General features: G+C 44.8%; 2 protein-coding genes across 3 annotated transcripts in view; one reads left to right on the top strand and one right to left on the bottom strand.

Moving 5' to 3' along the window:
• PTS (6-pyruvoyltetrahydropterin synthase) overlaps positions 1-7,689 on the top strand; it is a 15,057-nt gene extending 7,368 nt beyond the window's left edge. Inside the window, exons 4-6 of the mRNA XM_015562917.1 lie at positions 4,063-4,119; positions 6,396-6,466; positions 7,319-7,689. Coding sequence (XP_015418403.1) covers positions 4,063-4,119; positions 6,396-6,466; positions 7,319-7,442 — 252 coding nt within the window. The 3' untranslated portion in view covers positions 7,443-7,689. The remainder of the gene's footprint in view (positions 1-4,062; positions 4,120-6,395; positions 6,467-7,318) is intronic.
• Positions 7,690-16,456: 8,767 nt separating this feature from the next.
• PLET1 (placenta expressed transcript 1) overlaps positions 16,457-27,227 on the bottom strand; it is a 12,166-nt gene continuing 1,395 nt past the window's right edge. The window contains exons 2-4 of one of the 2 annotated variants that reach the window (XM_006762158.2): positions 23,782-24,004; positions 19,995-20,056; positions 16,457-17,408 (exon numbers count right to left, since the gene is read on the bottom strand). In XM_006762158.2, the coding sequence (XP_006762221.1) occupies positions 17,146-17,408; positions 19,995-20,056; positions 23,782-24,004 (548 nt within the window). In that variant the 3' untranslated portion in view covers positions 16,457-17,145. The remainder of the gene's footprint in view (positions 17,409-19,994; positions 20,057-23,781; positions 24,005-27,227) is intronic. The other variant, XM_015562918.1, reaches the window with a different exon arrangement.

Below are 27,227 nucleotides of genomic sequence, written 5' to 3'. Positions count from 1 at the left end.
GGGCCCGGCGCGGGGCGCGGGGCGCCGGTGTCCGCTCGGAGGTGGGGGCGGCGCGCCCGCTCGTCCCTTGGGCGTCAGGGTCTTTCGGCGACACCGTTAGGAGCCTAGTCAAGAGACCGGGCTCCGGAGGAGGCGGTGCACATGGTGGGCCGTGGAGCCGACTGCGAGGGAAAAGGCGCTGGCTCCTGATCTCGTGATCTCGAGCGAGGCGGTAACGGCCGCAGGGGCTCACCTCGCCCGATCACACCGTGCCGCGTGCATAGTATACGCTCTGTAGGTGTCAGCTACCGTAACTCATCTAAATACAGCGCGTGTTATCCTCTCGGCACCTAAGACAAATGAACCAGGACGTTCACCTTCCTAAGACAGCTCTGAGAGCAAGCAGCACAGTTGCAATTCGATCCCACAGCTTGATGGCACTAGAGTTGGTTCTTTTTTTTTTTTTTTAAATACTTTTATTGATTTCAGAGAGGAAGGGAGAGGGAGAGAGAGAGAGAAACGTCAGTGATGAGAGAGAATCATCCATCCGCTGCCTCCTGCAGGCCTCCTACTAGGGATCCAGCCCTCAACCGGGGCATGTGCCCCCACCAGGCGTGGAACCAGGATCGGGCCCACAGGTTGACGCCTAAGACTGAGGCAGGCCTGCAGGGCTAAAGTTGATTTTGAGAGTTTTGTTCCTCATGAGCAAGCCCCACTCTGAGCACCCACTCCCCCATCTGTGAAATGAGGATAATTTCTACCTAGCAAGGTCCAAACGTCATTTACTGAAGAGGTATCTTGCGTGCTTGTCAGGCCTTGTGCCAGATAACGGTGCAGCCCTGAGCAGTGCGCACGCGTCACTGCCTTCTGGGTGGAGTGTACCATCTGGTCACTACTGTGGAAGGTACAGTGAGATAATTGTGTGCAAAAGCTTTGTGATCTGTAGCATTTTAAGCGTAAGAAGTGCAGGCGCAGGAGAAGGTGGGGGAACTAATAACGAGGGTCTCAACCAGAAAGGGGATGTATAATGGAAAGCTTGAACGTATGAGGGTAGTAAGGACTCGTTAAAGATGCAATGACTGGACAGGTATAGGCATATAAATCCATTAAGCAAGGTGCTCTCTGCCTGGAACAACAGTTGAGTATTGTAATTGTAAAGTGTCCCCTGATTTGAATGCCCCTCAATGGACTGGTGAAGTTTTCAGAGGAGGCATGATAAAGCAAGATTGTTATAGGAGAGACTAATAGGTCATGTAATTATTTTTCAGGAGCAATGAGAATTTATTTTTTAAAATTTTTTATTGATTTCAGAGAGAGGAATGGAGTGGGAGAGAGAGAGAAACATTAATTATGGGAGAGAATCATTGGTTGGCTGCCTCCTGAATGCCCCCACTGGGGATCGAACCCACAACCTGGGCATATGCCTTGAAGGGAATTGAACCCGGGACCCTTCAGTCTGTAGGCTGACGCTCTATCCACTGAGCCAAACCACCTAGGGCAGCAATGAGAATTTAAACCACTTGACGACAGGCATCTTTTATCATTCAGCTGTGTCTAATACGTAGTAAGTACTCAGTAAATGTTGAGAAATGGAAGGGCCTTGAGCAGATCAGGTTTTGGAGTCTTGCTGTGGAACAAGGGGGTTGAATTTGCTTATGCTAATTTGTATGGCGTGATAGTCTAATTGGGGGGCATACAGTGGTTCCTGACATAAAGCTGAATAATGAAACCCAGTTGATTTATGATTCTCCATTTGATGAGCTAAAGTATTAATAAATTGTGAAGCTTATATTGACTTTTATTTTTCCTGGTCAGCAAATCTCTGAGTAATGAAGAAAACTTGAAACTGTTTGGAAAATGCAACAATCCAAATGGTCATGGGCACAATTACAAAGGTGAGAGGAAAACTGATGAAATTTTAGCCCTTTCAATAAGAGTGGAAAAATCTTTAGCAAATACAATCTTAATGAGTAAAAAAACTTTCAGGAAGAGCAGTAGTGCTTTGAGATGTGAATGAGAAGTTAAGTGGAAGTTCAGAATGAAAAGAGCTGTTGCCTTGGTGGGATGTATTTTAGCTTTTACCTTGCAATTAATTGTCTGCTATGATAGATAGTCCAATGAATGGTTTAAATAAATTTTTTTGGCTTTAGTGCACATATTGAGATTTTTTTAGGCACATGTTTCATTCTAATTAGGTGTTGCTGAGGCTAATATTAAAATTAGATTGTATATTTGAATAAGTAATGACTGACAAAAGGGGGATGTTGGTTGGGAGTATGCTGTATGGAAGAAAGTAGGTTGAGTTGAAAACTTTGCCAGCAGTGTTCAAGAAAGTAATTCATTTATATCAGAACTAGAGGCCCACTGCACAAAATTCATGTGGGGGGGGGGTGTCCCTTACCCCGGCCTGCACCCTCTCCAATCTGGACCCCTTGGGGGATGTCTGTCGGTTTAGGCCCGATCCCTGAGGCAGTCAGACATCCCTCTCACAATCCGGGACTGCTGGCTCCTAACCACTCACCTGCCTGCCTGCCTGATTGTCCCTAACCGCTTTTGCCTGCCAGCCTGATCGCCCCCTAACCACTCCCCTGCTGGCCTGATTGACACCTAACTGCTCCCCTGCTTGCCCCATCGCTCCCAACTGCCCTCCCCTGTCGGCCTGATCACCCCAACTGCCCTCCCCTGCTGGCCTGGTCTTGCCTCCAACTGCCCTCCTCTGCTGGCCTGATCGCCCGCCCTCCCCTGCAGGCCTGGTTGCTCCCAGCTGCCCTCCCCTGCAGCCTAGTTGCCCACAACTGCCCTCCCTGCTGGCCTGTTTGCCCACAACTGCCCTCCCTGCCGGCCATCTTATGGTGACCGTCTTGTGGCGACGTTGCACGTGACCCCCACCTACACTTTTATTATATAGGATAAGAGAGTTGATTGTTTGAAATATAGCTGATGTCTCAAAAAACAGGTCCATAAGCCATCACAGCATACAGTATGGTGGAGTAAGACCAGGAGAGGTATCAGAAGATCAGGATTTCCAGTTTAGTTACTGCCTCTTACTGGTACTTGATCTATGATACCTCTCATTGTTAGCTTGTTCATTTATCATATAATATCACATGGTGTTTGTATGGAGCTGAAAAAAATATGAAAGTTCTTAATTTGTAAAGTATTCTATTATCATGATTTTTCAAGTGCTTCATACAAGCACTTGTTAATTTACAAAGCATTACTGTAAACTGTATACATTCATCTAAGTAAAGGGATAAGAGTTTTAGTCCCCTGCCTCCCCAAAAAGAGTTTTAATTAGTAGTTTTGCTTGCTTAGAAAGGTACTGCCCAAAAGGTACTGGCAGGTGTGCAGCCGGACTTCTTCCTGTGCATTTCTTACTTTTCCAGGTAGCGATTGGGCAGCACCTTGATCCTTTCTCGTGGAGATTTCTAACTAGTGCCATCAGCATCATCAGCAGAATTGACACCCTTCTTGGCTTTGGCTGAGCTCTTCTGCTTAGCTAAAGCTCCTACTAAGCTCTTCTGTCTTGGTTGACTCTTGCTTTGGTTGATAAAACAACCTTAACTAAGAGGACAGATGTTTTTTGGGGAAATAGAAATATAGCTTTGTGGGGGCAGAGATCTAATAATTTATGTTGCTAACTTGTGCTTGGATGTAAAGTCATGTTGGTCTTTTGGTATTTTGTTTTCTTTCCCGTAGTTGTGGTGACAGTACATGGAGAGGTATGTGCTGAATATATCTGTGTGGGCCCTCTTTCTGCCAATGTGACAGATTCAGTGTGAAAAATTCTGTTCAAATCATTATTGCTTCACTGTTGTCCTTTGTGTCTGGCGAGTTGCTGCCATTCCAGGCCTTTCCTCTCCCAGTGTCACCTTTAATGTGCTGTCTGTGGGCAGGTAGAAGAGCAATACAATGCAAGGATGGCGGGAGCACCTGGTGTTCCCATGACGAGACTGATGATGTGCTGGGGGTGAAGGCAAATGTGGGCTCAATTTCTGCACGTTGTACAGCCTTTAATCATTTACCAGAGGTTTAAACATGAAGAGCACGTTATAGTAATATTCTCCTCTATTTATTCTCTAGGTCGATCCTGTTACAGGCATGGTTATGAATTTGACTGACCTCAAAGGGTATATGGAGGTAATGGCATGTTTGGTGCTTATTGTGTGCCGTCCCCTAAGTAACTCCCATCAGTTACTTGCTTTTCACTTTCCCAACCAAGTAACTCCAGAGTTCCATGATGGGGTGAGTGGGATTGGGTGTGGGAGTAGGGGAGTAGTTGGAAGAACTGCTTTCATGTTCTTCTAATGGTGTTTGGGTGACTTAATGGAAATTAGTCATCATTGTATTACAGTGATGGAGATAAATGTAGCGTGCTCATCTTGTATTCCTTGCTGCCATTCCTGATTTCCTACATTTAACAATTTCTACTGTTCTTTCAAGATACAGCTTTCTTTTTGAAGTTTTCTTTTTTCTCTCTGATTTTTCCTTATGCCTTTGATCATATATTTTAACACTACCCTGTTTTAGTCACTCTAGTTGATTATAAAGTCACTGGGGCAGTTCATCATAAGGGTAACACAAAAGAATGTGTTCAATAAAGGACTTACTGATTGTATCACTTTAGAATTCTTGCATTGTAAGAGACTATAGATAATATCTAAGTAATTTCTTCATGCCATATATTGTTTGAGAGATGCTAAACAGTTAACTCTAGGTCATATAGTTACTCCTTTACAAAGTTGGGAGTAGATTTGCTTGTATCCAGCTTAGCTTTTATTATGTCATCATTTCACCTGTTTATTTAGTTCTTTGCTTCAGGTCTGCTCCTTCCTTATTTCTAAACTTTGTTTCATAAAAATGCTGTTTAATAATCATTATTTATTTCATAATAATTATCATCCATATATTTAAGTTTGCCTACTTTGCATCAGTGTTTGGGCTCAGTACTAGGAATGCAAAGATGAATGGGACAGAGCCCTTTCCCACAGAATGCTCATGTTATTTTTTTCTAGGAGGTAAACAGTAAGTTCTCACAGGGTGAAAAAGATGAAGGGATTGAGAAGTACAGATTGGTAGTTACAAAATAGTCATGGGGATGTAAAGTGCAGCATAGGAAATATAGTCAATAATATTGTAATAACTATGTATGGTGCCAGGTGGGTATTGGAAACATCAGGGGAACACTTTGTAAAGTATATGGTTATTTAACCATTATGCTGTACACCTGAAAATAATACAAAATAATATTGAATGAAAAGTGTAAGCAAAAAAAAAAGTTTTCAGTAAGTTGGTTGAATAAATGAATAGAGAGTTAATGAATGAATAAACAGCACTGTGCTCAAAGTGCCTTTGGAAAGCTATAAAGACAGAGTTCTTACAAATACATAGAGTGACATTTAAGACAGCAGTATGAGAAATATGAGATGCCCCAAGTAAGCATCATGATTAAATACACCTTTGTTTACCACCTTGAAGACACCACACACTCCCATCAGTAAAAGTGGCTTATCATGGCATACAGAGCAAAGCCAGAATCCTGTTAAAGACACTGCAGTGGAAAAGTTGGGACTTGAGCTGGAATTGAAGATAAAACAAAGATATTTCTTTTCTTGATATCTATGTAGATATCACTTAATCTATTTTGAAGGTGGTTTGGTTTAGGACTTATTATTTTTATGATTATGATTTTTCTCAAAAAATGATTGCTATTTTTATTATTAATGTATACTTGTTAGACATTATGGAAAATTAGATTGTTTTGATTTTGCACAATATAGCTAAAAGTAAAAATGTAGAAAATGCTTAGCTTTTGTACAATATAGCTAAAAACTTAGAATAAAGCAATTATAATTCTTGACATTGATAAGGGAAACCATGTTAATATATAAGCATTAGGAAGAAATGCATTTATGTTTTATATTTTTTCTTCTAAGGGCTCAAGATCATTTTTAAATTACTCCTTATAGCGGAAATTTAGAACTCTTAATGTAATATCAGTTTTAGTCTGCCTTATAAAATGTAGTACTCACTGAATCTTTCTCCTAGTGACACTGTGGCATTGTCTGAAAGGTGATACTCTATGGAGTGGTATTTTTGGTGACTTTTTGGACAGAATGCAAGGATGTGAAACTGAATTCTGGATCACAGTGGCTGTTATGAGAAAACTCCAGTGAATCCTCTACTTATTGGTTTCTTAACCTCTTTGCACTCAGTAAGGAGGATAAACAGTCATTATGGAGAGCTTACGTTATTTCATAATTTTAAACTGTCTGAAATGGCTTTGTAAGACAGATAAAGTGTACAATAAAAGTATTGAGTTAGTGGCTGAATGATAAGTTTTAGAGGAAAAGGTGGAACACTTTGGAATCTGAATCATAAATGGAATTGATATTTTTCCTCTCTTTTGTCTGTAGGAGGCAATCATGAAACCCCTTGATCATAAGAATCTGGATTTAGATGTACCATACTTTGCAGATGTTGTAAGGTGAGTGTGATTATCTTACCTAATCCTATATAATAAAGAAGTGATATGCGCCGAAGCCGGTTTCGCTCAGTGGATAGAGCGCTGGCCTGCGGACTGAGGGGTCCCGGGTTCGATTCCGGTCAGGGGCATGTACCTGGGTTGCGGGCGCATCCCCAGTGGGAGATGTGCAGGAGGCAGCTGATCAATGTTTCTCTCTCATCGATGTTTCTAACTCTCTATCTCTCTCCCTTCCTCTCTGTAAAAAAATCAATAAAATATATTTTAAAAAAAGTAATATGCAAATTGACTGTCATGCCCTTGCACAAGATGGCCACCACAAGATGGTTGGCAGGGAAGGGCAGTTAGGGGGGACCGGGCCTGCAGGGGAGGGCATTTGGGGGATACCAGGCCAGCAGGGGAGTAGTTAGGTGTCAATTAGTCTGGCAGGGGAGTGGTTGGGGGCAATCAGGCTGGCAGGCAAAAGTGGTTAGAGGCAATCAGGCAGGTAGGCAGGTGAGTGGTTGGGAGCCAGCAGTCCCGGATTGTGAGAGTGATGTCCGACTGCCGGTTTAGGCCCGCTCCTTATAGGAACGGGCCTAAACCGGCAGTCGGACTTCCCCTGAGAGGTCAGATTGGAGAGGGTGCAGGTTGGGCTGAGAACAACCCTCCCCCCTGCCCAGCACGAATTTCGTGTACCAGGCCTCTAGTATAGAGAATAAGAAAGAAGAATGTTAACATTTTATTTGATTGCTGTGTGATTTCTAAAGTTTTTGTTTAATGACACCTTTTAAAAATAGAATTTCTGTTCTCTGTAAATATTAAACCTGAAATTTTATTTATTTGTCTTTTGATCTTCTCTCCTTTTCTCTACAGCACAACAGAAAATGTAGCTGTGTATATCTGGGATAACCTCCAGAAATTTCTTCCTATGGGAATTCTTTATAAAGTGAAAGTATATGAAACTGATAATAATATTGTAGTCTATAAAGGAGAATAGCCCTTAGGGGTTAATACTATAGAAATACTCAGTTTCTATCCATATTTGAAAAATATCTTTAGCCCCTTGGACTATTAAGACGCCATCACATAATTACTGTACCTCTACATTGTTCTGGAGTGCCTGATTCATTGTAATCATTATAAGACTTGTATTAAATTCACATCTATTTTAAAACCAAATTTGTAATGTATCAGTATCATTTAGAGAGCCTGTTTTGTATAGATTAAAAATCACTTCACTGCAATTGTTACTTTACTTTTTTGATTTTCACCACCCTGGATTCCTTGTGGGCAAAGTCTTTATTCTAAGCAGAGTACCTAGTGATTTTTGTTGATTAAGTCAATGGCATATTGATGGAAACTTAAAATTTATAGTGCCTTAGACATGATGAATACTTGGTAAATATTTTTAGAATTGAATAACATGAAAGTTTTGAGGCTTCAGTTCCAGTCCCAGTGCTGTTACTGTTCACTTGTGCCACTTCTATCTCAGAGCCTCAGAGATGACTGTTTGGACCAGAGGCTATTGGAAGCTGCTTCTGCCTCTTCTCAGAGTTTATATCTCCTTCATTTTAAATACCAAATGAGTATATATTAATTTAGAGAAGGGAGAAGATTGTTATGGGATTGTGTGGGGGCCCTGACCAGAGTACACTGGAGGTTAAAGGCCCATTTGCCATACGCATGCGTGCAGGCACTGACAAGCAGCATTGCTATGTTAAAGGCCCCCCACGCATGTGCCAGGGCAATGACTCAGCAGTAGCACTATACATACTGTGCAAGCGCATCCTTATATATAACCTGCTTATGTTAAGGTAGCATGGACGTCGCTAATTGGCACGAGGCCTCTTTTGTTTGAGCATATATATAAGGTAAAGAACTTCCCAGACAAGAAAAAGCTAAAGGAGTCCATCATCCCAAAATCAGCATTAAATGAAATGTTAAATGGTCTTCTTTTAGAAGAAGATAAAAAATATGAACAATAAAATATAAATACATAGCTATTAACAAGTGAATCTAAATACAAGATAAATAGAAAACAACAAAACAAAACAAGATAAGCAGAACAGAAACATTCATAGATACAGAGAACATGTTGATGGTTGCTAGATGGGTCGGTGGTTAGGGAAATGGGAGAAGAGGTGAAGGGGTTAAGAAGTACAAATTGGTTGTTACAGAATAGTCATGGGGATGTAAAGTACAGAATAGGGAATATAGTAAATAATAACTATGTTTGGTGTCAGGTGGGTGCAAGATTTGTTGGGATGATCACTTAAGTTATGTAATGTCTAATCACTGGGGCATACACTCAAAACAATATTGTAGGTCAACTGTAATTGAAAATAAAAATGATAAAATGTTATAAATAAATAAATGTAAAAAAAAATGGCTAGTTTTGTCTGTTACTTTTCAGAGTTTTAGTTGCTCCCAGGTAGAGCAACAAATGGGCAGTAGGGTGTCGCGTGGGCATCTCAAGCTTAACATTTCCAAAGTCAGGTTCTGAATTCTTTAAAATTTATTTTTCCATCAGTCTTCCCTAAAAATGATACTACCATCCATTTATTATTTTCAAGCCAGAAACCTGGGAATGGTCTTGATTCCTACCTCTTACTTCTGATCTATCAGTTCTGTAGGTCTTACCTTTAAAATATAGAATTATCTTTACATTTTCAATGCCACCATCCAGTCCAACCACCACACTTTCTTGCCTGGGTTACTGACATGGCCTCTTCCCTGGTCTGCTTCACTTTGGTTCTCCTCCACACTCCTGTCACCTCCTCTCCTCCCTCTATCATGTTACTCCTTGAAAGCTTCTGCTAGCCTGCTGTAATTTAATATGACATGTCGGAATTTTGCTCTTGTCATGCTCCCCTGCCTGGAATGCTGTCCCTATCCCCGGCCCTATCCTTTTCATAAACCTATTTTTCTTCAGATCTCAGCCTAAATTTCACCCTCTTAATCACCCAGTATATGTAGACGTCCTCTGTTATTTTCTATTATAATACCTCCATACTCCCCTACCTAGCAGTCTTAAAATATGTGTTTTCTTTGTCTTATTTGCTTATTAGTTTATTGTCCCAACCTAAAGGATGTCAATGTCATGAGGGCCAGAGCGCTGTCTGCCTTATTCACTCTGGTTGCGCCAGGACCTAGACCAGTGCTTGCTACATAGCAGGTGCTGAATAATTAATTATTGAATGAGTGACAGTGCCTGCCATCTCCAAAGAACTGGTTGAACCCGGTTTGGTAAAAGTTTTGAGATTTAACACCACACATTTTAAACATACTTCAGAAAGGGTTATTCTTTATGTGTGTCAGCTTAGAGAACAGCCACCACAACATGGAGTAAATCTCCTGAGTATTTCTCCAAACTGGTGTATCTGGCTAACTTTACCTTCCTGGAAATTTTCCGTTTCCATTTTTGGGTAAGATTTAGTTTAGTCCCCAGCTACTAATTTAAGTAAAGATGAACTGGAATTCAGAATCAAGGATCTTTCAGTGAACTCCTGCCCCCCAAACCATACTGTCATTTGTTAGCAGTCCAGACTCAGGACTCGGGCTCACTGACGGCTCACTGACAAGGTACTCCCTGTATAACAGGATAACAGTAGTTCATAATTACTGTTCTGGCTTGGGGGGAGTAGATTTGACACAGGCAAAGAGGGCTCAGCTGGTCTTGCAGAGAATGCTTTTTGTCATGCCACCTGTTTGGCCTCTGAGAACAGGGTCCATGTAGAACTGGCAGATTTGTGGCAATACTGAGGCAACATGTGTTTTTCAGCAAACAAGGGCCAAATTTGTTGCTGTACTAATCCTCAATAATTCCAAAGCACTAGGGGGAAAGTCAAGGCTCCATTCCTGAGGGGAGAACTGTATATAGAAGGGGAAAAAATGCACCCTAACCAGATTGTGGGGTATAACATTCCACCCACATTTGAGACTGTGTTGATGTCTGTGCAATTAACTAACTTCTGTTTTTTCGGCATTTATTGGCTTGTGAATGAATATCATGCTAGCTACTACATGTTTGATGTCTTAGTCACCATGTTCTTAAAGCAGGAGTTAGCTCTGGTTCACCAATCAGCAATCTGGGGTTGTATTGTTCAAAGTCACTCAGTAAGTGGAAGAGCTGGGATTTGAACCTATGTCTGTTTGGCTTAAAAAGAAAACCATGTTCACCAATTAAAATAATGATTTCAAAAATTTCCCAAGCTCTTTAAATGTGCTTTGTCTTCATATTTAGTTATTTTAGCCAATGGCTTTTTGAGTTTGTTGGATTCAAACAGCTGGTCTAAAATTATTGTTAAATATATGTGTGCGTAGACAAACATGCAGATGTTTTGGCATATGTTAAATTATTTCCCGCATATCAGGTATATATATTTAACTTCATTCTACCTATTTATATGGATGTAACTTACATAAAAGCAGGGTAGGGGCAGTCCATATGTCCTAGATCAGCCGTGGGCAAACTATGGCCCGCAGGCCGGATCCGGCCGTTTGAAATGAATAAAACTATTGAAATAAAAGACCATACCCTTTTATGTAATGATGTTTACTTTGAATTTATATTAGTTCACACAAACACTCCATCCATGCTTTTGTTCCGGCCCTCCGGTCCAGTTTAAGAACCCATTGTGGCCCTCGAGTCAAAAAGTTTGCCCACCCCTGTCCTAGATTCACTGCTGAGCCCATTCAAAGACATACATACAGTCCAGCAATCAGAAGTAAAATAATTCTAATTTTCACTTTCCTGATTCAACTATTTTGTAGAATAATTTAAGACTTTTCTCCATTATTTAGATTCTCTAGGAAAAGAGAGCATAGGAGCTGACACTAAAGGCTGGAGTACGTTCTGCTTAGAAGCTTGGGCTCCAGCAGGGCTGGAGGGAGATTGTAAAAAGCCAGACATCAGCCATTTATAACAGTTAAAATGCGTAATTTCAGTCCTTGTTATAGACACCGTTTTATTTGCACATATTTATATTATCATAATACTTAGCTTTCTTGCTCGGCTGGTGTGGCTCAGTGGTTGAGCGTTGATCCATGAAGCAAGAGGTCACTGGTTCGATTCCTGGTCAGAACACATACCTGGGTTTCTGGCTAGATCCCCAGGGGGGGCCGTGCAGGAGGCGATGATTCATGTTTCTCTCTCATGGATGTTTCTATCTACCCCTCTCCCTTCCTCTCTAAAATCATATTTTAAAAAACACACAACTAGATTTAAAAAGATACTTGGATATAATGAAAGTGGTGCACAGCCACTTATGTTATCCCGGTGGGAGCGGCTGGAATCCGGACCTCGGCCAGGGTTTGGAGGCCACGCAGTTCCGTGCAAAGAGGCTCACTTGGCTCTGAGTCATGGCTCACAACAAGATCCCCCCTCGATGGCTCAACTGTGGCAGGAAGATACTTTTTTTTTTAAAAAAAATATATTTTATTGATTTTTTACAGAGAGGAAGGGAGAGAGATAGAGAGTTAGAAACATCGATGAGAGAGAAACATCGATCAGCTGCTTCCTGCACATCTCCTACTGGGGATGTGCCCGCAACCAAGGTACATGCCCGCCACCGGAACCGAACCTGGGACCCTTCAGTCCGCAGGCCGACGCTCTATCCACTGAGCCAAACTGGTTTCGGCTGGCAGGAAGATTCTTACCTCTGAAGACAATGTTAGGACCAAGATATGATAGTCAACTTGCTGAGGAAAATCGGTTCTACCCTAGTATGCTCTCAAATTATCTAAAGAGTTTGAAGTTTCCTAGGGCTGCTGTACCAACTTACCACAAACTGGGTGGCTTAAAACAATAGAACTTTAGATTAAAGACAGAAAATCTTAAAAGCAGCCAGAGAAAAGCAGTTAGTTACCTAGCAGGAAGCTCCCATAAGACTGTCAGCTAATTTCTCAGCAGAAACTTTGCAGACCAGAAGGGTGTGGCATGAAATATTCAAAGTGATGAAAATTAAAAACCTACAACCAAGATTACTCTACCCAGCAAAGTTATAGGACAGATAAGGAAGTTCCCAGACAAGGAAAATCTAAAAAAGTTCATTACCACCAAACCAGTATTATAAGAAGTGCTAAAAGGGTCTTCTTTTAGAAGAAGAATAAAAAATATGAATAATAAAATACCAATAAATACATATTTATCAACAACTTCTTTAAAGGCAAATGGATTAAATGCTCCAATCAAAAGACATGGTGACTCAATGGATAACAAATTAAGACCCTTATATATGTCTACAAGAGACTCAATTCAGATAAAAAAACACAAATTGAAAGTAAAGGGATGAAAAAGGTATTTAATGAAAATGAAAACAAAACAAAATAAAAAGATGGGGTAGTAATACTTATACCAGACAAAACAGACTTTGAAACAAAGGCTATAACAAGAGATGAAGGACCTGGCAACTCCAATTCTGGTTATTTACCCAAAGAAACTCAAAACGCTAAATTGAAAAGACATACACATCCATATATTTATTGCAACATTACTTACTATAACCAAAATATGGAAGCAATGTGAGTAGCCAACAATAAATGAATGGATAAAGAAGTGGTGCATATATACAATGAAATATGATTCAGCCATAAAAAAGTGAAATCTTGCCAATCTGCAACAACGTGGATAGACCTAGGGCAGTGGTTCTCAACTGTGAGTCGCGACCCCTTTGGGGGTTGAACGACCCTTTCATAGGGTTCACCTAAATACATCTTGCATATCAGATATTTACATTATGATTCATAACAGTAGCAACATTACAGTTATGAAGTAGCAATGAAAATAATTTTATGGTTGGGGGTCACCGCAACATGAGGAACTGTATTTAAGGGTCGCGGCATTAGGAAGGTTGAGATCCACTGACCTAGAGGGTATTATGCTAAGTGAAATAAGTCAGAGAAAGACAAATGCCAGATGATTTCACTTATATGTGGAATCTAAAAAACAAACAAGCAAAAAACCCAAAAAAACAAAAAAAAACCAAACAAGCAGAACAAAAACAGACTCATAGATATGGAAAACATTTTGGGGGTTGGAATCAGTGAAAAAGGTTAAGGAATTGAGAAGTACAAATTGGTAGGTATAGAATAGTCATGGGGATATAAAGTACAGCATAGGAAATATAATCATCCTATATAATAAAGAGGTAATGTGCAAATTAACCCTCACGCCCTCACAAGATGGCTGCCTATAACCAGGCCGGTAGGGGGGTTAGTGAGGGATGACCAAACGACTGACCAAGCAGGCAGCATGGGGCGACCAGGACAGCAGTGGGGTTAGTGAGGGACAACCAAACGACTGAAGAGCAGACTGCGTTGGGCGACCTGGTTGGTGGGGGGGCCGTGAGGGGTAGGGAGGCAGTTGGGGGCGACCAGGCCAGAGGGGGCCAGTTGGGGGCAACCTGGTTGGCAGGAGGGGCAGTAGGGGGTGACCAGGCTAGTAGGGTGTTGCAGTTGGGGGCGACCAGGCCAGAGGGGGCCAGTTGGGGGCAACCTGGTTAGCAGGAGGGGCAGTAGGGGGTGACCAGGCTAGTAGGGTGTTGCAGTTGGGGGCGACCAGGCCAGAGGGGGCCAGTTGGGGGCAACCTGGCCGGCAGTGGGGGGCAGTTAGGGGTGACCAGGCAGGCAGGCAGGTGAGTGATTAGGATCCAGTGGTCCAGGATTGTGAGAGGGATTGTCCTGGATTGGAGAGGGTGCAAGCTGGGTTGAGGGGACCCTTACCCCCCCGCTGCTGCCCATGCACAAATTTCATGCACTGGGCCTCTAGTTGATAATATAATAACTATGGTGTCAGAATGGGTAGTAGATTTATTGGGGCAATCACTTCATAAGTTATATAAATGTTTAAGCACTGGGTTGTACACCTTAAACTAATATTGTATGTTAACTTCACTTGAAAAATTTAAAATTATTAAAAAAAGATACTTGGCTTTCTTATATATCAATGTATCATTTGTGATAGTTTTTTAGTCATTAAGTAGTTATATAGTGTTTACTTTGTGCCAGGTGTTGTTCTAAGTACTTCACATATAGCGACTGATTTAATGTCAACACAATAACATATGAGGTGCCTACTGTCTTTCTCCCTATTTTATAGACAAGGAAACCAAGGTACACGGAAGTTAAGCAACTGGTGTCAGGTCCCACAACCAGTAAGAGACAAAATCAAATGAAATCGAACCCCAGGCAGTCTAACTTGAGTTTATGCTTTAAGACAATTGCCTAACTAATGCTCTTATGAAATGATAAAGTTTACTTCATTATTAATATTTTCAACATCTACTTTACAGAGTAAAGTGGGTGTTGGCAGGCAATATACAATATTGTCTAAATTTTCTGCCTCTTCTGAATGGCTGGTGTTACAGTTGGTCATTGACCAGGCTGGGACTCTTTCTGTGAAGGTCTTTGAGGTCATGGGATTCACAAGGCATCGGTTTTCTTTCCTACTTTCTCAAAGTGCGTTATGCTGGGCAGGCAGTTGCTGTTTCTATCACAGAATGAAAATGCACTGAATTTACAGAGCATGATGCTACAAGCAAGAAGAGTAGAAGAACAAGGTTGGGCAAGTGAGTGTGGGAGTGATGAACAGTCCACCTATTGTTCATCTCTTTTTACTGTGCGTGAGGTGAGCCTGTGGGCTTCCTTGCAGTTGCTTGTGTGTATTCTTTTCCTGTTGTTTTATCACAGTTTCCTATCTGGATCGGGAGGTTAATTACAAAGGTGAGGATCAGGATTAGCTATTCCCGAGAGTAAGAACGTGTGGACTTCCGTAGCCCTTCCTCTTATTCCTCTATCCCAGCAGCTTAAGGAGAGACCAGGAAGGCCAGCCATCTGTTGGCTGTGCTGCTTTAATTCCTGTCTCCTGAGCCCGCGGAGGAGATCACTTGTTGAGCACAACATTCTATTTCTGAGCCTGGATTTCGCTCCAGAATCCTCCTTAACAGTGCTCCTGGCAGCCTCTGTCAGTCAGTCAGATATGGCATAAGATCACGCCTTCTTACCGTCTCTGACTACCTTACCAACGGCGTCTGGCTATGACAGAGAAATAAAAACTGAGACCTGCACATACCTCTTCCCTACAGATAAGAAAACCAAGGTGGGAGACTGTGGTGCCACTTGTTAAAGGTTCCCTTTCTACTCGGAGCAGAAGTGGACTTTACAGGCGTCCTGCCTGCTGGGCCAGCCCCCTTGCTCAGCTCCTCTGAATTCAACCAGGTTTCTTTGAGTCTAAAAGTTTCCCAGCTTCAGAGAGTATCTTTCCTGGATATTTGTCACACCTCCCACACTGAAACTGGGATGGGGGCCAGGTTGGGCCGTGAAAGTTAAATATGAAACTTGTTCCTAGCCCGCAGGCTCAGGACTCACTGCTGTTAATATCTAGAATTTAATTTAAAAAAAAACCCACACAAACAAACACACCAAAAAACAACCCACACATCTTCTGGGGAATGCTTACCGAAGAAAGGCTGTCAAATTTGACACTTAAAATCTGCGGGGTCACTGGCTGACTGCTGCGACAGCAGGAGAGAGACAGGTGACCACACGAGAAGGTAGTCTTTGCAGAAGTTGTTTGGAGAAGCCACGGAACAGATAGATGACTCAACAAGCAGCAACCATGGGGAGAAGGGAGAATCTGATTCCAGAGTCACTGCGTTATAATATTCAAAACGTCCAGTTTTCAAAAATATGAAAGACCTACGAAATAGGAAAATATGGCCTATTCACAGGGAAAAAGGAGGAATTGAAAGGAACTGTTCTTGAGAAAGGCCGGTCACTAGATGCTGGCATTCTGGAACTCAACATAATCACTGAAAGAAAACTTCGTTGGCTGTTACTGGAAATACCATGCTTTCTTTTGGCTTCACATTGTATTGTGAATATTACAAGTATTTTGCTCATTTCTCCTAGTGGACAGCACTGTTAGGGGAAAAATGACCAGTTTGCACTTGAGGAATATTAAAATTGAGAAAATTTTACCCGTAGATCTGGCCTTGAAAACATACATACTCCCATCATTTTATTAAGTTTTTAATGCTTGCACAAATTAATAAAATTAGATAACATTCTCTGTATTTCCAGATAATCACTTATTAAAGAATTTGAATTTAACACATTGTTCTTGTTTGGAATATAGTTTTTTTGGTATGACAGAAAATAATGCCTTTATCCCATAATCTGTCCCTATTTTTGGCTGCTCAGACATGGTTCATTCCTGTTTCTTTGCCCTTCTAATGCTACTGGTGTTGCCAGCAGAATGAGGGTTGTTTCTCCTTTCCTGTGGAGTCACATGAGTCAACACACTCTGTTACCTGGGTGAGTTTGGTCAGAAATCGAAGGTCATCTTGAAAGTGAGGAAAGAGTCTTCCCACAGAGACTCGGGGGAATCATTTGGCAATGAACAAAAGTTTAGACTGGCGATGGAATTGGCTGTCACCATCTTAAACTTACAACCAGAATTCCAGGTTACTCCCAGACCAGCTCTAAGTAGTTACAAAAAGCCTGAAAGATTTAGTTGAACATCTGTGTGCCCCAAGTCCACCAGTGAGTGAACTGGCTACTCTCAACCAAGTCCCCTCTTTGGTCCAAAGCAGTGGCAGGAGAGCTGTACGTTTGAGAACATGAGGCCTTCATTCACACACATGACAGGGCCCTGGCTTGGAACTGAGCGCAGGAGGATGTAGCAGAGGCAGGAACAGCTTTTAGAAGAGGAGTTTGCTGGTGAGGAAGACGAGCAGGATCTGGATGGCATCTGTGATGGGGCTGAGGAAGATTCTGTTGGCGAAGCTTTTGGTTGTGGTTAGAGTTGAGGTTGCGGTTTTGGCTGTGGTTGGGAATCGGTTTGTCGTTGGGCTTCGGGTTGTGGTCGGCCTGGTCATGGAGGTCATGGAGGTCCTGGAAGTCATGGAGGTCATGGAGGTCCTGGAAGTCATGGAGGTCATGGAGGGTGATGTTGTGATCATTGCTGGGGAAAAAAAGGACATCAGAACCTACGTTGGAAAATGAGGCTAATCTGATGCGACGCTGGAGCAGAGTTCATGAACAGAATTCAATCAGCATGTCTCAAGGGCCAAGTGTATGTAGCGGATGGGAAAGCTATGGTGTACAGAATGTCATGGAGCGAAAGAACACTATCTACCTCTAAGGTCTACGTAGTCCCCCAGGGCCGTGGTCGGCAAACTGCGGCTCGCGAGCCACATGTGGCTCTTTGGCCCCTTGAGTGTGACTCTTCCACAAAATACCGCGTGTGGGCGTGCACATACGAAGTTTCAATCGCACTGTACGTGTGCGCCCGCACGTGGTATTTTGTGGAAGAGCCGCACTCCAGGGGCCAAAGAGCCACATGTGGCTCGCGAGCCCCGGTTTGCCGACCACTGCCCTAAGCCATATCCAGTGCTGCCTGATGAAGGAACTGCCCCCTGCTGTCACCATCCCCCCCACTGTGGATCGAAAGCCACATGCGGCTCTTTGGCCCCTTGAGTGTGGCTCTTCCACAAAATAACACGTGTGGGCGTGCACATACAGTGCGATTGAAACTTCGTGGCCCATGCGCAAAAGTCGGTATTTTGTGGAAGAGCCATACTCAAGGGGCCAAAGAGCCGCATGTGGCTCGCAAGCCACAGTTTGCCGACCACTGCCCCAGGGGATGGAACTTACATAACTGCTGAATTTGTTGTGGGTAGTTTGTCGGTCCTCAAGCGTCCTTAATATTGTATTAGATACATCAGTGCAAATATGATCCAGAATGGCACAATTTTATTTTTTGTTGCTAATTTCAAAGGTTGCATGTAAAGCTTGTAAGAACTAGTTACTATCAGACCTGCGGATGGCTACTCCTGCTTAAGTAAATGGAAAGAAGTGCTGTCCAAACCCCTGAACCTCTTTCTGTGGTTGCTGAGGCACCGGCCATTCCCTGTGCAGGGATCTGACCACACACTGGTTCTCTGAGGTTGCCTTGCTGAGAAGCAGAAAAAGCCAGGCCTGTAGCCCTGGGGGTGGGGTAGGGGTAGGGCTGGGGTAGGGTGAATGGGATGTCTGATCCTGGAAAAACTAGAGTTTGGCAATGATACCTGCAAAGGTCTGAGTGGACCACAGAGGGGACTATAGAGAAGAAGGGACAGCCCGACCTGTGCTGCTCAGTCGTAGAGGTCATGGTTGGATTCCTAGTCAGGGCGCATGCTCGGTTGTGGGCTTGATTCCCCAGTGAAGGGCAACCAGGAGTCAATCAATGACTCTCTCTCATCATTGATGTTTCTCTCTCTCTCTCCCTCTCCCTTCCTCTCTGAAATCAATAAAAATACATTAAAACAATAAAGAAGGAGACGGGACATGTCCAGTGACTTGCTTAGGCCCATGCATTCTTCTGCTACGTGGGGGGCCTGTGAGTCTGTGGCCTTGTCTTACCTCACTTAGTATTTACCCAGGGCGCATGTTTCTCTAGCATCTCACTGAGCCAGAAAGTCTGACACAACCACTTTTTTTATTTTTTTTAACTGGATTTTATTAGCGTGGAGGTAAGGAGTCCTGACTAGAAACACACTTTTTCCCCTCCTTCTTAGCATTTACACTCATACTCGTCTCAAAAAATGCCCTCGAGGAAGAAAATAACCCCCAGTCTTCTCACAGAGCGGAAACCACCAAGGCAACAGGTCAGGCTTTCATATCGCAGTTTGTTAGGCATAACCACATCAAAATTTGTTTTGAAAATGGATATCCCTTTGACCGCATTTGCAGCATATGACGGGTGAGTAACCAGCAGGGGGATCCGAGGAAGACTAGTTATCTGGACACTAGAGAGGCTGATGGTCCTTGTTCTTAGTTGAACCTTGTATTTAAAAGCTTCATTTAAAAAAGGGAATGTCTTTATAGTTTTGATGTAAGTCTAAGAAAAGTGTAAAAAGTATGAGGTGGGATTTGCGCCCTGGTTTTTCCATTTACTTTCTGAACCTCAATTTCTTGAATTTGTTTTAGCTCCCTGGAGGGGAGTGAGAGAACGCAGGGGACAGAGAGGGGGAAGGAGGGCGAAAAGCCTCAGGATGGTTTGAGGTTGAGGACCACACCCTTTGGACGGGCAGTGGAAATTCCTGGTGGTAGTGGCGGTGGCCAAGGCCATTCTGAGAATGAATGAATGTTTGTTATTCTGATGCTGTCAACCTGTTTTTGTGCACATCTGCCCCCTCATTCCTGTAGAGCCTGTAGTGCTGTGAAGGTTTTATGTGAGTGGGAAGTCTTGGTGGAAACTAAGGAAGGGGCTGACTACGTGGTGTCTACGTGGTGCTGAACAGGAATGGGTTCCGAGGAAGCAGGATTCTGCAGTCACAGGTGACTCTGAGAACATAAGGCCCCTAGGAATTGGCAGAAATCTTGGGATGGCTTTTGTTTTCTATGGGGCGGAGGAAAAAGGGTTGGGCCAATCTTATGTGGGTCTCTAGGTGCTAGAAGGCCCAACTGATAACACATGACTAGAAGACTTTTCCAGGGCCCCACAAAGTAACTTTCATGCTGACTGTGTTCACTGCCAGATATGTAAAGGGGCTGCAAAGGAACTTACCTTGGTTTTCCAGTTTCAGAGAAGAAAAGGTAGCCATTCTGTTGACATTGATAACAAAGGCTCTGTGGAGGGCAAATCAATGAAAGATAATGGTGAGGACCTCAGCCGTGGCGTCTAAATTTCAGCTCACATTTCTGCCTTCCCAGATGACCCCAACCTCTTAATTCCTTTGTGTTTACTTTCCCCACAGATCATTGAATACTGGTCTGCTCTGTATTGTCTTTTTTCTTTTAATTAAAAATTAATTGATTGATTGATTGATTTGAGAGTGATAGAAACATTGACTTCTTGTTCCACCTATCCATGCATTCATTGGTTGCCTTCTGTATGTAGCCTGACCTTGTCCTATCCGGATGACGTTCTAACTAACTGAGCTACTTGGCCAGGGCCTCTGTATTATCTTAACTAAGATCCATGCTTTTGCTTCAGAGAAGATCATGTCTACCCACCCCCCCAGCCCAACCAACTTCACCCCCCTAAACTCCCCATAGGCTGGTATAACCTTTAGTCTTTGTTCAAGCCAGTCCTTCTGCCTGTGATATCCATCCAGACCATGTCTGCCCACAGATGTAGCAGTAACTCTATGAAGCTGTTTTCCCTGTTACCCTTAACCCAGACAGATCTCCATCAGAGGGACGGGCCCTCTATGCATTGTCCTGCTGTGAGCCCCTCCCGCCACTAGAGGGCCAGCTCGTTGAGAGCAGGTTCTGTGGTCAACAATGATTGATACATAGTAAATGCTTAAGGTTCATGAAATGATCTGTAGAGCTTGGTCTGTTGTTCTTCTATTAGTGGGTCCATTATTATATCAGCCTCTTGCTCACACATTCAACAGTTAATTAACGAGAGTGTACAACATGCCAATCACTGTGCATGGTGCTGAGGGGCAGTAGTGAATCAGTTAGGCATGGTCTTACCCTTGTGGTGCTTAAAGTCCTTTCAGAGAGAAAGATTTTAAATGAATAATCAATTAACAGATTAAGTAATTGATCACAGTGGTAACATGTGCACTGACAAAGTAGTGGAAGTTGAGAGAGTGGAAACGGCTCTGGAACTTATCCGGGAGCTTAGGGACGCTTTCTTGAGCAAGTGATGTTTAACCTCAGTAATCACTTCTGTACAGGCCTTGCCTCACCAAACCTAACTGTAAGCAAAGCTCCTGGCCAGGGACCTCTTCCCTTCGCTTCTGTGCCCTGCCCAGCACAGTGGACCCCTCACAGGGCTGTGCGGCTCCCCTCTCTTTATCCCTTTGCTGATCGAGGCCGTGTGTGTACATTGCCAACAAGCAGCAAAGCCAGTGCATCCCAGCGCGCGAGTCAGGAAGGTCTGGAGGCCGCACTGTCAGTGGGAATGTGCTGCTTCTATTGCAGGGTCACTGCTTTGTCTTTTATCTGTTGTTGCATGAAGTGCGGAGACTTTAACGAGGAGAGATGGAGAGACCATTGTCTTAATTAGCCTGGCCTGGCCTCTAAGGGACTGTGCTCAGGCAAGGCTGGATTCTACTCCTGCAAGTAGCTCTGTGGGAGCCAGTGAGGTCCAAGGGCAGGCAGGGCAGGTGAGGTGGGATGGTGGCAGGTGAGGTGGGATGGCGGTGAGGGGGGATGGCGGTGAGGGGGGATGGCGGTGAGGGGGGATGGCGGTGAGGGGGGATGGCGGTGAGGGGGGATGGCGGTGAGGGGGGATGGCGGTGAGGGGGGATGGCGGTGAGGGGGGATGGCGGTGAGGGGGGATGGCGGTGAGGGGGGATGGCGGTGAGGGGGGATGGCGGTGAGGGGGGATGGCGGTGAGGGGGGATGGCGGTGAGGGGGGATGGCGGTGAGGGGGGATGGCGGTGAGGGGGGATGGCGGTGAGGGGGGATGGCGGTGAGGGGGGATGGCGGTGAGGGGGGATGGCGGTGAGGGGGGATGGCGGTGAGGGGGGATGGCGGTGAGGGGGGATGGCGGTGAGGGGGGATGGCGGTGAGGGGGGATGGCGGTGAGGGGGGATGGCGGTGAGGGGGGATGGCGGTGAGGGGGGATGGCGGTGAGGGGGGATGGCGGTGAGGGGGGATGGCGGTGAGGGGGGATGGCGGTGAGGGGGGATGGCGGTGAGGGGGGATGGCGGTGAGGGGGGATGGCGGTGAGGGGGGATGGCGGTGAGGGGGGATGGCGGTGAGGGGGGATGGCGGTGAGGGGGGATGGCGGTGAGGGGGGATGGCGGTGAGGGGGGATGGCGGTGAGGGGGGATGGCGGTGAGGGGGGATGGCGGTGAGGGGGGATGGCGGTGAGGGGGGATGGCGGTGAGGGGGGATGGCGGTGAGGGGGGATGGCGGTGAGGGGGGATGGCGGTGAGGGGGGATGGCGGTGAGGGGGGATGGCGGTGAGGGGGGATGGCGGTGAGGGGGGATGGCGGTGAGGGGGGATGGCGGTGAGGGGGGATGGCGGTGAGGGGGGATGGCGGTGAGGGGGGATGGCGGTGAGGGGGGATGGCGGTGAGGGGGGATGGCGGTGAGGGGGGATGGCGGTGAGGGGGGATGGCGGTGAGGGGGGATGGCGGTGAGGGGGGATGGCGGTGAGGGGGGATGGCGGTGAGGGGGGATGGCGGTGAGGGGGGATGGCGGGGAGGGGGGATGGCGGGGAGGTGGGATGGCGGTGAGGTGAGATGGTGACAGGGGAGGTGAGATGGTGGCAGGTGAGGTGGGATGGCGTGGTAGCATCCTCACCACCATGCCCATGGAGCCTCGGTGGCTGATCACACTGGACACTCCTGCTGGACAGACTTGTCCTTTCAGCACAGAACGGGGCCAGGACCACAGGGACTCTCAGCACTGGGTTTCTGAAGTGAGCTTGGCAGCCATCCCTGGCTGCGAGGAAGGTTTTTGTTAACGCACCTCCGAAGGAGCCTGTGCCCATTCGGTGTGACACCAGGAGGCGAGTTATTACACAAGCAGCACACTTTCTGTTAGAGGCCATTTCTAAAATGAATCTTTGTTTTGAAAAATGACCCTCCAGTTTGAGTCTAGAGAATCTGAAGCAAACAGGGTGCCAGTGACAATGATTCTCTGCTTGCATTCCTTCACTCAGGCTCCAGCATCTCCTCCTAGCCCATCTCTGCACTCGCTTGTAAAATCCAGCTTTATCAAGAACGCTGCTAAGTCTGTTTAGCAAGAACCTCTTACCTGGATATCTGATAACCCTCAATGTCTGATTGAGTTCCTCATTCGCTGCCATCCCCACATGATATCTGATCACCTGGGCTTGCCCTCAGCAACAATCCTGTTAAGCCAGTTTAGCCAGAATCCCCCTATAGGCTTTGATGTTTCCTCTCAGAACTTTCCATCCATTGTCCCCTCTCTGCTATAAATTTCCACTTGCTCATGTTGTATTCAGAATTGAGCCTGGTTCTATACTGAGGTCTCTTTTCTCCTATTGCAGTAGTCCTGAATAAAATCTTTACTTTATCTATATATGTATTATGTATGTATGTATGCATTCATTCATTCATTCATTCATTCATTTTGCTTTAACCACTGTCCAGCTCTGGTTTTCTTTACCACCAGTTCTTTCTATTTATGTTGAGCACTGGTGTGTGTGTGTGTGTGTGTGTGTGTGTGTGTGTGTGTATGTGTGTGTGAACTATAGATAAAAGTAGGACAAAGAACGGTAAGGCAGAAAAGGCGTGCAAGTACTGACTTCTCCACATCATCTCTGTATTGTATTTTGTGTCCTTCAAGATCAGTGTAAAACTGCATAAACCTAACATGCAACTGTAAAAACCCAAGCAAAGCATATATAGGTAGGTTCTTACTGTATCTCCACTGTAATGTTCGTGAAATGAGGAGATTGCCAGTTGACCCTGAAGAAACCTTCACGTGTGTCCGGACGCTGATAGAGGACGCTGCCGTTGCAAACCGGGTCTGCTATTTTCCAGAGGCCATCTGCTGTTTGCCAGAGCCCTACTGAGCTGTTGTTGTTTGTGTCCATCGCTCGCAGGACCACTGAGTTGGTGCTGCTGTCCACAGGCACCGATACTGAGAAGAAATGATAAGGAGACAATCAGCCATATGTAGTAAGACAGGGGATGAGGGTCATGAGATCAAAATTAACTGAAAAAAGAAAATTACAAATAGCATGTACATGTAGTATTTTTGTAAAAAAGTTGAAAAACATCTGGAAGGAAAGCCACCGAGATATTAACTGTGGTCATTTCTGGGTAGTGGGATTACAGATGATTTTATTTGTGTTTTCTAAATTTTCCATGGCCAAAAGCTAGACAAAAGGAGAGTTTTGCTACCTTCCAGGGGTGAGATTCCAGGCAGGCTCCTAACTTCTGGAGCCTGGTTCTCATCTGTCAGGTGAGGGATAAAGATGCTCTGTCCTTCTTTTAGGGGAGTGGGATGTGGGCAGAGCAGGGTTGGTGCATGTGACTGGGTCATGTGGGCCCCCAGGAAGTGTTCCTGGAAAATCGGAAATGTTATTCCAAATTAGAGCAGAGCCCACTTCCTAATCTTAGACATGCCGAAGCTCTTGGTGTCTGTTGATGAGGGTGAGGGAGGGGCCCTCAGAGCCCCTGGGGCCATAATCCAGGCACCTGTTAAATGACCCCTCAGCATCCCTAACTTTCACTCAGGTGAATCTCTTATGACCTAGCTTAGCATGTATTCACAGGAGACCCCACTGACACTTGTTAATTCCAGCATTCTGATGTGTAATGCAGAGAGAGTTTCAAGAGAACATTTTGGTGGGTTCATTTCCTCCCTTAGAAGGTCCCTTCTGAATGAATTCCTCAACGCTAAGGTGTTCTCCAGGGCCCTTTCAGACATCAAGAATTCCTTCAAGGACTTCTCCTTCACAAACCAAAGAAAATGGGTCAGGTAGCACAATAGGATGCGACCGTGCTGGTTCTGATTTCCAGCTCTAACAAGTCATTTCACTTCCGAGACTCAGTTCTCTTATTCTTCATTATTCACTCCACAAATATTTGTTGAATTCCAACTTTGCACAAGCCCAGTTCTAGGTCTGGAGATAATGACATTATCCTTATTATATGGAGATCATGAAACCTTATTTTGAAAGGTTCCTGGGAGGAGCCCGGCTGGTGTGGCTCAGTGGTTGAGCATCAACCTATGAACCAGGAGGTCATGGTTCAATTCCTGCTCAGGGCACATGCCTGGGTTGCAGGCTCAATCCCAGTAGGGGGCATGCAGGAGACAGCCAATCAATGATTCTCTCATCATTGATGTTTCTATCTCTCTCTCCCTCTCTAAAATAAATAAAAATATATTAAAAAAAGAGAAATATTCCTGGGAGGAGTAACAAGAACAGTGCAAAGACTTTAATACACAGTGTGTGTTAAACAATTTTTTTTTAACACAATGCACTTCTCTGTTCTATTTCTTTATTGCCAATTAAGGTGGGTGGAGCCAGACCCTATGGGCCCTTACTTGCTCAATGAGAACCTGACATTTGTCCTAGATGTGTGTGTGATGGTGACGTGGACTGTGGCAAGCCATGGTGTGTCATCCAGGTGGTTGTCAAGTCTGTTGGCTCCCCCTCGGGCATGTTCATGCTTCTGTCTTCTCTTCTGCTTTCCCTCTCTCACTCTGGCTCATATCCTTTCTTCTCTCCTAAGCATCTGTATTATTTGAATTTCTGGTCTCCACGTTCTCCTCCACATTCAGCCATTTATTCAGGCTGTGGCCAGATCAGACTTCCACACACAACACTCCCATCTGGAGACACTCTTCTCCAAAACCTTCAAAGTGCCCAGAGCACAAACCATTCTGTTCTGTTGGGTATAGTGCCCAGCACGTAGCTTTCATGACCTCATAACCTAGCTCCCCCTGCTGTTTGCACCCCCCGCTCGGGGCAGCCAGTCTTCCTCTGGTTCCAGACACCAGTGATTCACACCTGCTCCTGGCCTCTGTTCACGTCTGTCCGTCTGTGTGGAATCCTTACTTCATTCTCATCACATATTTCACTCCCATTTACTCTCCAAGATCTGGCTATGTCCCAAGTCCGGGCCAGTTCACCCTTTTTCTCCTCTCGCTCCTGAAACACTTATCTTTTTAAACTTAATTACATTCTGGCTTAATTACATACGGTGGTTTCCTCTGTGTCAGTATCTGGCCAGCCCAGTGCTGGGCACCTGGAGGGCACTAAATATCTTCTAACTGATTGATTTAGCAAGCTGTGCATCCCATGTTGTATAGTCAGTGCCCTTAAAGCTGAAGATGCAGGAATAAAGGCAGGCAGGTTACATCCCTCTTGCCCACAGAAGTAAAAAATAGAGGCAGATGCTGACCTGGTCCAGTCTTAACATAAATGTCACTGCTTTATGGGTTTCCTTCAATGACATGGAGACAGACCCAGGGAACTTGTTCTAAGATACTGCCTGAGCTGCCATTGTGTCTTGGGACCTGTCAAGCCATTTGTACATGACTAACCAGTGTTGACACAAACCCTGAAATTTAGAAAATTTCAAATTCAAAATAATAAGTTGGCTTGTGTGGGCATTTACTCGGTCTCACCAGCTGTCTCTCAGTGACACTCTACGAGGAAATCCGGAGACTGTGGTGTAACCCAGGTGTGCAACCAGGCACTTCACACCTTTTGAGGGCACAGGGTTTTGACTCAACTTAAATCATTCCTACAGTGAGTCAGTCAGCGTGTCACGGAACTACAGCACATCTGTGGTGAAATAGGTGAGGCAGGGGACGAACACTGCATGCGGTAGACATTTAACGAACTTGAGACCTCTTTTCCTTCCCCTTTCCCCTACTCTGCCCACTGCCGCTGTGGTTGCCGGGATTTCCCTTTCAGCCAGCATGGTCCCTTCCAAGGGGCCTTTCCTTTGTAAGGCATCTTACTGATCACCTTTTGGCTCTTCTTTCTCCTGTCTTCCGACTTTCAGAAGGCTCTCTGCACCCCAACCTTCACAAGGTAGGTTCCTATTTCTTCCATTTTAACAGCAAAATCCTTCACCTTGTGATGTGTTATCTCAAGTTAGTAGTCCCTCTGGCCCCACAGGTCCTTTCCCACATACAAGGTCAGACACGTGCCCTCCTTATTTTCATCTTGGATTACAAGATGGTCCTCCCTGCCCTGTGGGACAAGATCCACTGCCTGAACGAGAAGGACGCAGTGAGCCTTATCACAACTGAGGCGTTTATGGTGACAGTCCCCATGAAAAAAAACAGATAAAAGCACAAGCTGGCATGGGCGCGTGACAGGCCATAATAGTCATTTTCCTCT

This window comes from Myotis davidii, unplaced genomic scaffold (assembly GCF_000327345.1).
Source record: "Myotis davidii unplaced genomic scaffold, ASM32734v1 scaffold678, whole genome shotgun sequence".
Lineage (NCBI taxonomy): Eukaryota > Metazoa > Chordata > Mammalia > Chiroptera > Vespertilionidae > Myotis > Myotis davidii.
The sequence above is the reverse complement of the archived record's forward strand: the minus strand, read 5'-3'. Positions and strand labels throughout refer to the sequence as shown.